We start from the raw sequence: 15190 nt of genomic DNA, 5'->3' as shown, positions 1-15190 counted from the left end.
TGGTCGAATTAATTCGACATTGCAAGCGAACTATGGGACCTGGACTATTGGCACTAATAACGCCCCACACCAAAACTGAACCTCCACCACCTTGCAGCATTGAAATTGTTCACCTATGATGAAATTCTTTGTCCTTCCTTCGACGGACGTACTATCACTGCCTGTCCTATTGAACTTGCTTTCGTCGCTACAAATCACTTTCGATTTAGGGGCATCACGAATACTGTCGATGTTTTGGTGATTTTACACAGTCATTCGTACCATTTTCTCATAACATTTCAATTTGCAGCCGATTTCTCGATTGGATAAAACAGAAAGGTGTAGAGTAATGGACTCCTGAAGATCACTAAGATAAAGTCGAGGCATATGGATTAAATGTTACGTTGCATAACCTTATAACAACAGCAATTACGATTAGAGATGCTTTGTTGACTAAAAGGTGGATATTTTGAGCTGGTTTTAAACTTGTTGGTGTGGGGTTTCTTTTTGTCTTCTCGATTTGAAGTTAATTTTTTAAATTGACGTGAACACTAGGATACTTCAATTAAAAGTAAAAAAAATGAACAGGTAAATTATAAAGGAATAAAAGGCGAATCAAATGACGTATAGATTGTTTAAATAGTTACATTCAATTTAGCTTAAATTTGAGGTTTTTGAAAAAATGACAAGTGCGAACCTTTTGGCAGCATTGTATATTTCTCTTGCATCTGATGTGCTTCTATCTCAGAAAAATGTATGAGCTATTTTCAAATATTACCTTATGTGAGACTTTTCTTCTTTAACCTCAACATCCGTTATTCCAAACCTAAGAATTTTCAGCTTAGATAATTAATTACCAAGAGGAGTAGTAGTAGCAGCAGCAGTAGAAGTAGTAGTAGTAGTAGTAGTAGTTCTTCTTTAATCCAGTCGCAAACTCACGAGGAACTGTATCATATGACGAAAGAAAGTTCGTTCAAAAAGTTCAAAAAACGTTTTGTTTATGGCTACCCCTCAAGTCACACGACTCAATCGCTGTGGACAATTAAAGGTGTGCGGTCAAAGGATAAACGGCCGTTATAAGAAATACACTCATTCAAGCGGAAAATAACTCAACTCACATGGAGCAAACATTCAGAAAAAAAATAAACAACTAAAACGTCCGTTGTTATGTTTGCTTGCTTTATTTTTGTTTTATATTTTTTATTATAACCTGTTTTATATTTTTTATTATAACCTGTTTTATATTTTTTATTATAACCTGTTGACATTTTTAACACATTTTTGTCCATCATGTTTCGTTTAACACCATTATTCTAATGTTTCTTGCTTTATTTTGCTGTGTGTTGTGTGTGTTGTGTGTGTGTGTGTGTGTGTTGTGTGTGTGTGTGTGTGTGTTGTGTGTGTGATTTTAATTATATAACATGAGTGAAACTACTGAGTACAGACATTTACAAAATAGAATGTAACAGTGTCAACGCATGTCATAGTCGCATTTGTATTTGGGATGTGTAGAAAGACAAATGGCTGATGGTGTATATAAAGCGATGGTTTGAGATAATAGTTGGAAGAGAAATCCTTCTGAATGTCGAAGTGACGATAAAGCATGATTAACAATGACAGCAATTATTTAGCGTGAATCGTGCAAGGAAAGCTGTACACATGTATTAACTGTAGATGGAAAGATGATATCAAAAGACAAAGTTGTTCCATACAAAAGTGATTCTTTTTATTGACAAAATAAAATGAACATACAGAATGAAGGGTCAAGAGGTTCAAGAACGTTCTGTATGCAAAGAGAAATTGAGTGTACATGTTTTGTCTGTTAGTTTACATTGATTTGAATAAGATGGGTAGATGTGAGTATATTAGCATATCTGTTTTGTTAGTGCGTGTGTAAATTTTGTACATGCTTTCGTTTAGCAGTGTGCATATGCTCTCGTAATGTTTAGTAGTTTGTAAAAGTTTATTCCTATGTGTGTACTAGTTGTTGAGAACCGTTTTGTCCAAAGGACTTCGCCAGACTGCGTCGCATAATAATGAGAATGAAAGAAAGATGTGTATTTGGGTTTTATAGAGTGTATCAGGTGAATATATCTTATGCTGTGATTGGTTGAAAAAAATTACTGATTTGAGCTTCTCTCCAATTAATTACGAGTCAATGCATAAAAGCAATATTTACTGCCACTGCTAATTCGAATAAAAGAATTAGGAAATTGCAAGTATTGAGTTGGAATTAATTGGTAAGAGGTGTAATGGAAGCTGCAACAGAATAGATAGAGTGCGTTAATAGAATAAGTAAAATACTTATTGCCTCAGAGCATGTTAATGTCACATTTTGACCGAAAGAAACTGTCAAATGAATGCTCTTTTGTCTTGGGTGTGCGTGAGAAGAATAAGTAGAAATGGTGTCACTTCGTTTAGAGCTACAAAAGTATGCAATCATTAGTCTCCAAAACTTTCTAAAGAACGCTCATTAAAGAACTTTCTCTTTATACGATTATCACATTTTGCACATCAATTCTGTATAGTCACTATTTCGTAGCTAGCTATAATACATACTGACCCAACGGGTCACGGGTAGTCTAGTCTAGTATATATATATATATATATATATATATATATATATATATATATATATATATATATATACTAGCATTTCGGCCCGGCGTTGCCCGGGTGTTTGGATGTGTATGTTGAACAAAAAAAAAATGTGGAAGTAGGAAGGCAGGCTCGAACCCGTACCGCGAAGGAGGAAAAGAACGGGGTAAAAACCTAACGTCTATGCTGTTACGACCACCGCCAAACCGGAAGCGACATTTTTTTTTAAATTAAGGCTAGACAATCTAAAGGAGAGGATAACTTTAAAAAATATCGGTGAAAAAAGTGACCCCCCCCCTGTTGTAAAGTGCCTAGTTGAAGGGGAAGATATTAATGTTTTTAGCCAATTTTTCGATATTTGTCAATTTAAGGCAGACATACAAACAGTTCTCAAAGGTCGAACTTCAAAACGATACTGAGCTTGGTAAAATACGTCGCCTCTATTGAAAGTTTAAGGCAGACATGCAAATATACATACATACATACATTTATATATTGGTAAATAAAAATTTTCGATCCAAACCGATGAAAAAGCTTGCCCTATCTCTGAATACACTTTATGTAAAATTTCAAATATTTAGACCAGAAATTGTCGGAGTAATTTGGAAGAGACTGCAAAGGTCAATTTTTTTTAACTTTGACCCCTTTTTTGACCCCTTAACATTTATTATTTTGGGTTCAAATCAAGTTATTAAGTCAGATCCATGTCCAAGGAACCTATATCTAAAATTTCACGTGTTTATACCCAAAATTGTAGGAGGAGTTTGGTAGAGTTCTCAAAGGTCAAATCGTTGAACTTTGACCTCTTAATCGCCAAATTTCTGACCGAAAACCAATCACATCGATTTTCCCAAATCTCAGTACCCTGTATATCAAATTTCGAATTGACAGAGTTATTGCATAGGGAAATGTAAACAGACACACAGACAGACACACACACAGACACTTTCACTTTTATATATATACTAGCATGGGCGCCAGGCGTTGCCCGGGTGTTTGGATGTGTATGTTGAACAAAAAAAAGAAAAAAAAAAGTGGTAGTAGGAAGGCAGGCTCAAACCCGTACCACAAAGGAGGAAAAGAACGGGGTAAAACCTAACGTTTATCTGTTACGACCACTGCCAAACCGGAAGCGACATTTTTTAAAATTAAGGCTAGACAATCTAAAGGAGAAGATAACTTTCAAAAATATCGGCGAAAAAAGTGACCCCCCCCTCTGTAGAAAAGTGCCTAGTTGAAGGGGAAGATATTAATGTTTTTAGCCAATTTTTCGATATTTGTCGTATGAAAGATCGAACTTTAAAGCGATACTGATCTTGGTAAAATCCGTCACCTCTATTGACAGAATTACTGCATAGGGAAATGTACACAGACACACAGATACACACACACACACACACTTTCACTTATATATATATATATATATATATATATATATATATATATATATATATATACTAGCTGTACACTGCCACGCGTTGCTGTGGCTCAATTTGGTGAAATGGGAAAAATCCCCTAAAAGATAAAATGCATGTTTCTGACATGCTTAATTAATTAATACTTGTGGATACACAATACTTTTTTTCAGTCTTTGAAACAGATATAGAGACTTTATGGTTTGCCGACTCTAGAACACGCAACATACAAATTGTCCATGGGAGAAACAGTCAGTGTGTAGATGTTAGCCATACAATTGTAAAGATTGTCCTTGAGCTTTGTTGACAATCGATTGGGAATTGTAATATCCTAAACTGAAATGACGTATCTTTTCTTTTTTACATAGGCATCACCACTTATCAAGGCTAAGAGACCACTCAAGGATAAGGGTTAAAGAGTGTACAGTAGACATTGGACAATATAGTAATCATTAGTAATGAAAATTTGGTAAATTTGATAACTTATATAGAACGGCTCATCAAGAACTTATTTACGTTAGACTTGAACACAACCATATTGTATCTGGTGGAATTATAGGAATGTGTGGAGTGAGGACATCTTCACCTTTGAAAAGTCCTGTCAAGATTGTTGCTTCTATTATGTTGTTCAATAATTTTTTTACTTCAAGTCACGTGCAAAAGCTTGGCAACATGATAATTTGTACGCCAATTTTCAATTACAGTACATGCTGTGGCATCCCTGGCAAATATAGTGAATTCAAAAATTCTATTGGATAATTAACTGCTTCGTCTGCTTCCATAACAGTGTTAACGGACTTATATGTGACTTTGAATTTTATGTGACTTTGAATTTTAAAGTTCATGGACGTCTTTGTCTTGAGCTGCAAGAATAGCTCGTCGATTCAGTCAACTGGAATTCTTATAATTAATTTGAATATCTGGAAAAAGCTTTTGTTACCAACTCTTCTTTTGATGTAAATAAATTACAGAAGTTATGAGGCAACAAAATTTGCCCTGAACTCGGATCAGCCGGCACTTTTGCTTTCCCAATTTTCAACAATTGATGCGAAAATATTTCTGCAAATCGATCGTTCTGCAGCTGGACACGCATATTTTGAGTTAGGTTTAATGTCTTCACATGGCGCCAAAAAGTAGAATATTTTAGGCAAGCATTTATTTCATCTGCTGGTGTTGATCGAGGAGATGACCTTTGTCTGAAATCTGCAAGCAATATTACTGCATTCACGAATTGTCTGACATTGCCACGCAAATCTTGCAAGGATCAATCAAGAGCCTCAAGTGATTTTTGTGTGCCATGGTGCATTCATCCCAAACAATAAGTTTGCATTTCTGCAATATTTTTCCCATGCTGGATGTTTTGGAGAACGTGGGAGTTTCGACAAATTGGATGTTTAATGGTAATTTCAATGCAAAATGAGGAGTTCTTTCACCTGGTAGTAAGGTCACAGCTATTCCGGGTGAAATAAGAGCTAAGACTATGTCATTTTGTGATCAAATGACTGCAAAAATCAATCAACCGCATTGTTTGAATTATTTGGTTGTAAATTCCTCTTTGCTCAAGTGTTAGTTTATGCATAGTTGATTGCACATACAACAAAAGATCACCTGTGTTGTAATTCTGTTCATGGCGCAATTCTACATCAAACAAAGTACCAGTAAAGCGAGTTGGTGATGTCAATCCCAATTGAGTGAGAAATTTGCGATTTCTAAGTAAAAATCTTCAATAAGGACTAATGCTTCATTTTAGATATCTGCTAGATCCAAGTAGATATTTGTATTTTCATTGCGCTTTTTTGATAAAAAATATCCTCAGCCATGTTTGATTTATATCTCCCCCAACAAATAAATGTTATCAAATAATAATTTCTAATATAATATAATATAAATTTCTTTTCTGTTTTCAAAATGATATAAACAAATTTTTTGTAATAATAGCGGTGACTGAAAAAAGAACATGAAATAATCCACGCTGCAGTATTGATTAGTTGAAAGTTTACTGAAAAACGAAGGAACGACTTCCGAAAAATTATTTTAAGGAAACACCAACACAATTTGTCGGGTTCGAATTACAGAGTTTATTTTGGCGATTGAAAACAAATTGTAAAGAATAATTTATGTCGCAATGTATAAGAAGTATAAACGAATATATTTGTTGGTTCAACTTTAAAAATATTCTGACCAATAAAGCAACGAATATCCTGGGATATGCGCGATCTGTAGAAATTATTTTTTAAACACGTGATTTATTCTTAAAGTAATCGATATTTTTCGGCATTTGTCGGGACATAGGAAGTTTTTATTATTATTTGTTAGTAAATATATGAAAATAAACCGTAAAAGTCTAAAAGCAACATAGTAAAACAATCGCCAAAAAAAAAAAAACGAAGTTTTGTCGCATTCAAAATCGACTTCTGCTGGGAAAAATGATTTTGAAAAAAAAGTTTTTTAATATTGTAATATTTTTTCATCTTAAATATATATAAAAAAAAAAGTTTTTTAATATTTTTTCATCTTAAATATAAAAAAAAAGTTTTTTTAATATTGTAATATTTTTCATCTTAAATATATAAAAAAAGTTTTTTTAATATTGTAATATTTTTTCATCTTAAATATATATAAAAAAAGTTTTTTTAATATTGTAATATTTTTTCATCTTAAATATATATATGAAAAAGTTTTTTAATATTGTAATTTTCATCTTAAATATATATAAAAAAAGGTTTTTTAATATTGTAATATTTTTTCATCTTAAAAATATAAAAACGCGCTTCAGTAGTTGTTTAGATTTAGTCATAAAGATACATTTCCATTTTTATTTTATGAGAAATGGTGCACTTTCTTCAAATGATGTTACTTCAAGTAACAACACAAAGCTGGATACTCCATCAGACTAGATGGATGTCCTAGAATCCAGTAATGCCAAGAGACCAATAGAAAGGTATATTATAACATACTTAAATGGTAAATTGAGTAGAGGAAAATTATGTTCTTAACTTCTTTACTAACTCAGTGTTTGAAATGTAAAGGAGAACTACTGAAGAAACTGAAACAAAAAGCAGCGTTTATTACGTTAGTTAAGTGTTATTTAAAATAAGTGATTACTTTACAAGAATGTTGCATGGCTTCATATTGTGTGTTCACATTTCATAGGTGATGTTTTTGACAAAGTGGAAAGAATTGCTATTTTAAGGGCCGACGTTGTTTTGAATGGATGATATGTGCAGATTTTCAACTCTTTCACAGTATGAACCATCATTCGATGGTCAGTCCATTTCATTAACCAGTATCCTAAACTGTTTTAAGTATCATTAGTAAAAAAGAAAGAATGACTTGTGAAATCAGTTGATACGGTTCTTCAGAGAAACTATTAGTGAATTCTGGCGCTCATATTAAATTCTAAATAAACCCTATAAACACTTTCTATCATATTCATTTCATGTAAGAATTCTATTTTAGTAATAAATTATGAGCACTTACTTGTAATAACAGAGAGTGATTTTAAAATCACTCTGCATGAACATTAAAGTTGGATCCGTTAAATTTTGTATATAAGTAATCTTGAAGTTAAAATCTTATAATATTTTCGTATCTACCATATAAATGTTTTCGTATCTACCATATAAATGTTTTGTATCTACAATATAAATGTTTGTCTTTCATTTCTCTCATTACAGGTATGATAAGCACATCAATGCAACCAATTTTTGCTCTTGTAGTCGACAGACGACACTCGGAAGTCTATGGCAATGTTTATGCAATCTCAGACATGGCAGTCTGTTTATCTATGAGCCTTGGTAAGGAATTATATCCACTCAGCTCAGGTTTATACCACTTCTTAATATTAGAATCAATATACGAGAAAAACCATAAATCTTAAGGACCATACTATGTTGTAATCCAAACAACCAGGTTTTTATGTGTTAGCAAAAGATGTTTTTAATGTTTTTGTTTCAAGAAAGGAATGCCATCTCATTATGTATGAAGTAAAAACTCAAGTAGATTATCTGTTTATGAGAAAAAAAGCATAGAAAACTCTTGAAAGATATGAACAAGATGTACAAGGGGTAAATAAGTAATACCTCTGGTCCACTTCTCGTAGCAGTAGATGAATAAAAGTTGGTACAGTTATTAGTCTTTCTCTGCATGTAAACAACTCAGAATTTCATGACTGAGAAAAGGTGAAAGTCAGAGGGTTCAAGACCAGGAGAATATGAGGGATGAGGTCGGATTTCATAACCACATGCCTGTGCTTCTTCGCTAGCAATATGCATGTTGTGAACCAATTATTTTACAGGAGGAGAATACCTTTGCTGATCTTGTCCTCTATCTTGATTTTCATAGCTCCTTTTCATTTCCTCATAATAGACTCCTGAAATTGTATTCTTTACCAGAAAGTCTGTCATTGTTATTCTGTCTTGATCCCAGAAGACTGTGAGCTTTACCTTGCCAGCACCTTTGCCTTTTTTGGAGGTGGTGAATTTGAGTACTACTGCACCTTTAAGTACTCCTGCACTTTTGCCTTTTTTGGAGGTGGTGAATTTGAGTACTCCTGCTGCATTGACTGGGATTTAGTCTATGGATCATAGTGACAGACAGGTTTCATTCTGTGTACAGATTTTTTAAAAAACTTTGATTTGACTTTTTTGGCACATCTCAAAATTTATCCGCGAGCACAACACGTTTTTGCTTTTGGAAAAAATGTCAGCAAACATAGAATTACTTATGCATATGCAAATGGCCATAAATAATGGTTTCCATAGACTTTGTACTAATCCTAGCCTTATATTACTGGCAAATAGTAATGCAGCGCTCTTTCAAAATGAAAGTCTCGACTTGACTGAGCGATGTTTCATCAATGGCAGAAAGAGGGGGGCAACCAGGTCTGAGAGTTGTTTTCATAGATCGCTGTTGTGGGGGTCGTCAGGCCTTTTTAGGAACTAACTTCCTCCACAAATAAATAAAAATAAAAAGAAGAAGACTTACATGCAAAACAAACGGAGGGTTATTCACCATTAACAAATAAAATATAATTCTCTTTATAATGAGTTCAGAAGTCCTTTTTTTGTGTTCGTATAAAAAGAAAGGAGAATGTCTTTTTTTGTTGAACTGTTCATATGTTAAAACATGTTAAGAGAGGCAATAGGTAATGTTCGCCTGTGAAATTGTATGAAGCGCACGGAGCGGTGAAAATGGAAGAGTGATAGTAACACGCGTGGAATGTCCGAATGAAAATGCAGTTGAGAGAGAGATTTGATGTTTGTGTGTGCTTAAATACTATTTGGACCGGCTCCCAGCGAGCTTAAGAAGAAAAGTTTAGAAAAATGTCCTTGGAGAAATCCCATTGGACGGAAACATCACGTGAGGTGCTCTGTACTACGTCCGCTCGTTTTGAGTCGATTTAATATATAAGGCCACGCCGGAATTTGCGTGGGAGTTATTTTTTATTTTTCACGCGCCAACACAATCATAATCATACTGCGCGCCTAAATTGTATTTATTTTTATAACAATTTTTAATCCGAATCTTAACCGTGTCAACTGGCACACTGTCGATTCCAGCGTTTTACATCATAGGATGGACCATCATTACTATACCTGTCTTTCATCAAGTCTCCTCTGACGTGTGTCCTTTCAAATACAAAATCCAGATAAATGCAGCAGGTGCCATTTCATACCTGACTCAGTTTAAATAGATGTTAGCCAAAAACAATAATTAGTCAATGCTGTAATTTGACACATAACCCATAGAGATATAAATCATTATATATAAATCATTGCATATGCAAAATTTAAACTAGATCAGAAACTGGAAGTGGGTCAAAGGCCTTACTTATTGAATGTGTGTGTGTGTGTGTGTGTGTGTGTGTGTGTGTGTGTGTGTGTGTGTGTGTGTGTGGTTTATGTGTTTATTACTGTTTTATCTGTTTAGTTAAAACGGTAATAAAAAATACAACACATATTTGCTCTGCAATAGTATTGAGCACTTTCTTCAGGTTTTTACTAATTACCATTTTTGCCATACATATATATGGTGGGGGGTGTAGAATTCAAAGCAATCGCCTCCAATTTTTCTCTCCAAAATAAAGATCTCTTCTCATTAAAAATTCTGAATTAGACAATATCCATGTTTTATCATTTCTCCAGGAGATATTTGAAATTAGATTAAAGTTTGAAAGAGTTTTGAAATAAGGGAGATAATATTCAGCAAGGGATTGTAATTTTTTAATTTAAAAAGTATACTTATTATTTCAATCATTAATTAATTGGAATTTCATAAAAATTGGATAATTACCAGATATTTTTATTATTAAAACTTGTCTAATTTTGATAATGTTTTGAATTAGCTGCTCTTACTTGATTCTTTTAACGTATCTAGTAAGAACAACTCTTTTAGCTGGTATACATTCTTTTTTCTCGTTTTTAGGTCCACTGATTGGCGGCCCTGTTGTTTATTCATTTGGATTTGAAACGTAAGGCATTAAGTCTTTTGTTCAGTCATATTTTATATTAAAATGTAAATATAAAATTCAGTCATTAAATGTTAAAATGCAAAAGAATATAAGATCAATGCATGCTTCCTAAATTTTAATATTAGATCCAGAATCATATTGATTGTCCATTTAATTTCAGGTTGGTCTATGGTGCAGCAATTCTTGACTTGTTATTTTGTCCCTTTACTCTACTTCTACGGCATATACCAGATATACCAACGGTAAGTGATTCAGCCTTCACTCAGTACAGGAATCATTTCGGACATATATGTAACAAAACTTACTTTAATACTTTTATATTTAACTATAATGCTAGCAATCATCAATGCAATCCTAAATATTGTGCATATGCCAACCAGATTCGTCATCAAATAATTTAATTTACATTCTTCAAAAAGACTGTTGCTTGAATCAACAGCACGCCTTATGAATGCTTAAACTTATCAGACTGTAGAATTGTCTACTATAATTACAAGTTGTTTTATCTCTCTCTCTCTCTCTCTCTCTCTCTCTATATATATATATATATATATATATATATATATATATATATATATAAATAAAATGAACTCATTTTTCCCGTCTGATTTTGACATTAATAGGATTAAAAATCAAGATATTTCATGCAAATATAATATGCACAAATGGCAGAACAATATCTGAGGTGTGTTATAGGCTTATTATTTCTCAAATTCCTCGATAATCTTAGATTTCTATACTTTTTCTGCTGAGAAGTCACGGCCAAAATCGGTTAAGATCAATGGAAGTGGTAAAATATTTTCTCTCTAATAAATTCCTCCTCCCCCTGCCACCACTTAACACCGTTTGGGGATCGTTCACAAGGAACAGTTGAGAAGAGAACACCGGTTTGGCTTCTTGTTCTTTCATGTGAAGTTATTTAAAATCACTAAACTAAGCTGCAATGCTCTGTGGCGTAGTGGTTAGCGTGCTGGACAATTCACATTATATTTTCACGTTCGCGCCGACCTACCGTAGCCGTTTTTTTTTTTTTTTTTTTTTTTCCTAAACAACTGGAATGGACTTTCTTGGTGGCCGAACTGTTAACGTTGCAGATGTTTGTTTATTTATTTTTTTTTCACACTTTATTTTCCTACTTTTACTCATGACTCCGGTTTGATCCTTCCTACTTACCTACCATAACATTTTTTAAAACTCACCCCCCCGTCCCGGAAACAAACACTCGGGCAACGCCGGGTACCCCCGCTAGTATATATATATATATATATATATATATATATATATATATATATATTATCATTATATTATTATGCTTATCGCTCCGTCCGTTATCATGCTGTGCATCCCTAAAAAAGAAAAGTGGAATATTCCAAATACCTTGAAATATAAAAAAAATTGGTGTCGCTGTTGAGGCAAAGCTAATGAAAATGATTTGTCTTTCTTGGCTTAGATCAAAGTGTAGTATCTGTGCTTCAGGTGCTACATTTCAATTTCTTCTCTCTCAGTGGAAGAGAAATCCTTTACGACTAAGACAATTTTTTCTCCACGTTGGTGTCTAAATCTGTCCCGTGGGGAGGCATTGTGAATAGGTACTATGTTTAATGTAACAAAGTTTTAATATTAAAAAAGTAACTGGAAAAAGTTATTTCTGATTTAATTACAAAATGCCTTGGAAATGTCACTTCTGATTAATTATAAAATGCCCTGGAAAATGTCTGTTCTGATTATGTTTTTTTTGTTTACTTGCCTCCCCACATGGGCGGAATGGGACATGAGGTCGGCTTTAAATTTAGGAGGAAACCAGCTCCCCAAAAGGGGAACTCTGGTCAATAACAAAAATAAAAAGTGTATCAGTAATGAAGGATTTCTCCTTCATTAACCAAGACCAAAAAAGGGGGAATTTAAGTCACTGGAATGCTGAAACTGATACTATACTCAGAAATTCATGTTGAAGCAATGGTTGCCTAATCTCTAACCGTGTTAATGTTTTTATGTATTACTTTCGAAAAGCTGCTGAAACAGTTTATGATTTAAACATTACTTTATTTCAAGTATATTTTAAGCAGTGGGTTACGGGATATGAAGTCAGTCCCGGAAATTACTCAAACCATTTACGATTTAAACATTACTTTATTTAATGTATATTTTTAACAGTAGGACGGGAGATAAGAAGTCGGTCCCGGAAATGGCTAAAAAAGTTTACGATTTATACATTACTTTATTTCGTGTATATCTTCAACAGTGGGTTGGGGATTATAAGTCAGTTCCAGAAATGGCTGAAACAGTTTACTATTTAGACATTACATTATTTCATGCATATTTTCAACTGTGGGTTTGAGATATAAAGTCGGTCCCGGAAATGGCTGAAACAGTTTACTATTTAGACATTACATTATTTCATGTATATTTTTAGCAGTGGGTGGTGGATATAAAGTCAGTCCCGGAAATGGCTGAAGCAGTTTATGATTTAAAAATCCCTTTATTTCAAAATTATTTTTAAAAGAAGTGGATATATGTAGTCCGTCCCGGAAATGGCTGAAGCAGTTTATGATCTAAAAATCACTTTATTTCATATATATTTCTAAGAGGCAGGGTATATGGAGTGCGTCCTGATAATGACTGAAGCAGATTCGATCTAAAATTACTTTATTTCATATATATTTTTTATAGGCCGTTATATGTAGTCATCCTAAAAATGGCTGAAGCAGTCCACCTGTATGTGGGACAAAAAGTTCACACCTGCATCTAGCAAAATTGAGTGCATAAAATCAAGACTCATGTTGAGGTGTCAGCTTACAGGGAAGAGGGAACGTTTCGCCATTGAAATGAATTTTAAAATGGCTGCCAAGCAATATTTATTAAATAAAAGACCGTCAGAGCAATTGATGAAAATAATTTAATTTTCAATAATTTATACAAAAAATACAAAATCTTGAATTTAAAGATATTCTTTTTTTTTTTTTGCTTTGTTATATAACTAACAATTGTGACTGATGATTCTTTGAAAATGATTTAATGATGAGGATGAAAGAACGCTCTTCAATTCAACAGTAGTTGAGAATTGATCCTAAATTCATATTCATGTGGCTACAATTATGAACTTGTGTTTGAAAATAAAGGAAACGCCACCCAAGATCTTTGTGAATTAAAATAATTCATTGTAATTTAATAATCTTATATCTTTAAAAAATAAAATAGATTTTGAAAAATATTTCAAAATAAGTAGATTTCTCATCGTGGTGGGAGTAGGCGACATACACTGCCAAAAAACACCACAGCAACCCTTTGTAAACATGACGAAATGAAGAATTTTAAAACATTTTTTTTAACATATTTGTTTTGTTTCTTTTTTCTGCAGAATGATGAAAGGAAGCCATTATTAACAGAAACTCAAACATCGCAGGCTTAGAAATTGGAAATTCTTGATAAAGAAATACCAGAATCGTTTGTGAGGAAAGAAGCTTCTATTGATACAAGGAGAAAGAAAATCATTTGATTCATCCAGGGATTTTATATTTTTCACATTGTCATTTTTGTATATTCTCAAGAAAAGAAATGTATCGACCAGGGATGGCCAAACTATGGCCTGCCGAGTGTATACTGCCCACAAAAGTTGCTGAAAAAATCCAATGAACTTGCAATAGGGTATTAAACTTGCTATAAGGGTGGTGTATTAAAAGCTTGTCAGAAGAATCAATTAAAAATACTTGAAACAATTTTTTGTCAACATTTCAAGTAAAGCAGGTCACCAAAGTACTGCTGAAATTATCCATTTTGAGATCCTTCAACAGATTTGGACCCCCACCTCAATTGGGGGAGAGTAAGCTCTGTGCATGGTGGTGAGGTTGATTGGTAAACAGCCACAGCACCAATATCATCTGTTGTTATCGCATGTTCTTAACCATTCATCTCGCATAAACAGTCTGTGTTGTTTAATTTCAATAAAACATGTCACAGGTGTTGTGCATAAATTTAAGAGCATTTTTTAAAAAACAATGTTATTATCAAGAAAGGTGAACATAAAAAATCTGTGACAAAAAAGCATGTAGTTGATGTGGAAGTTTTCTTCTTCTTACCATCAGCCACACTGTTGTCATTTTTAATCCGTCTTCATTTCATGAAAAATCTTTGTTCATTTAACACTTATTTTCTTATAGAGATCTGATTTAAAAAAATTGAAGATGAGCTAAATTAGTGACTTAACGGGTCACACACACACACACACACACATACACATATATATATATATATATTTATATATATACATATATATATATATTTATATATATATGTATTTATATATATATAATACATATATATAAATATATATATATATATATATTTATATATATACATATATATACATATATATTTATATATATATATATTAATATATACATATATATTTATATATATATATATTTATATACATATATATTTATATACATATATATTTATATATATATATATTTATATACATATATATTTATATACATATATTTTTAAATATATATATACATATATATTTATATACATATATATTTATATACATATATATTTATATATATATATATTTATATACATATATATTTATATATATATATTTATATACATATATATTTATATATATATATTTTTATATACATATATATTTATATATATATATTTATATACATATATATTTATATAGATATATATATATTTATATACATATATATTTATATAT

General features: G+C 32.3%; 1 protein-coding gene across 1 annotated transcript in view; it reads left to right on the top strand.

The window, feature by feature from the left end:
- LOC145294236 (chromaffin granule amine transporter-like) overlaps positions 1-14440 on the top strand; it is a 213123-nt gene extending 198683 nt beyond the window's left edge. The window contains exons 14-17 of the mRNA XM_080141341.1: positions 7670-7789; positions 10419-10464; positions 10625-10706; positions 13823-14440. Coding sequence (XP_079997467.1) covers positions 7670-7789; positions 10419-10464; positions 10625-10706; positions 13823-13873 — 299 coding nt within the window. The 3' untranslated portion in view covers positions 13874-14440. The remainder of the gene's footprint in view (positions 1-7669; positions 7790-10418; positions 10465-10624; positions 10707-13822) is intronic.
- Positions 14441-15190: the final 750 nt, after the last annotated feature.

The sequence above is a fragment of the Euprymna scolopes genome, chromosome 15 (genome assembly GCF_053919585.1).
Source record: "Euprymna scolopes isolate OS-2025 chromosome 15, ASM5391958v1, whole genome shotgun sequence".
Taxonomy (NCBI): domain Eukaryota; kingdom Metazoa; phylum Mollusca; class Cephalopoda; order Sepiida; family Sepiolidae; genus Euprymna; species Euprymna scolopes.
Note: the sequence above shows the minus strand (reverse complement) of the source record. Positions and strands in the feature narration are given on the sequence as shown.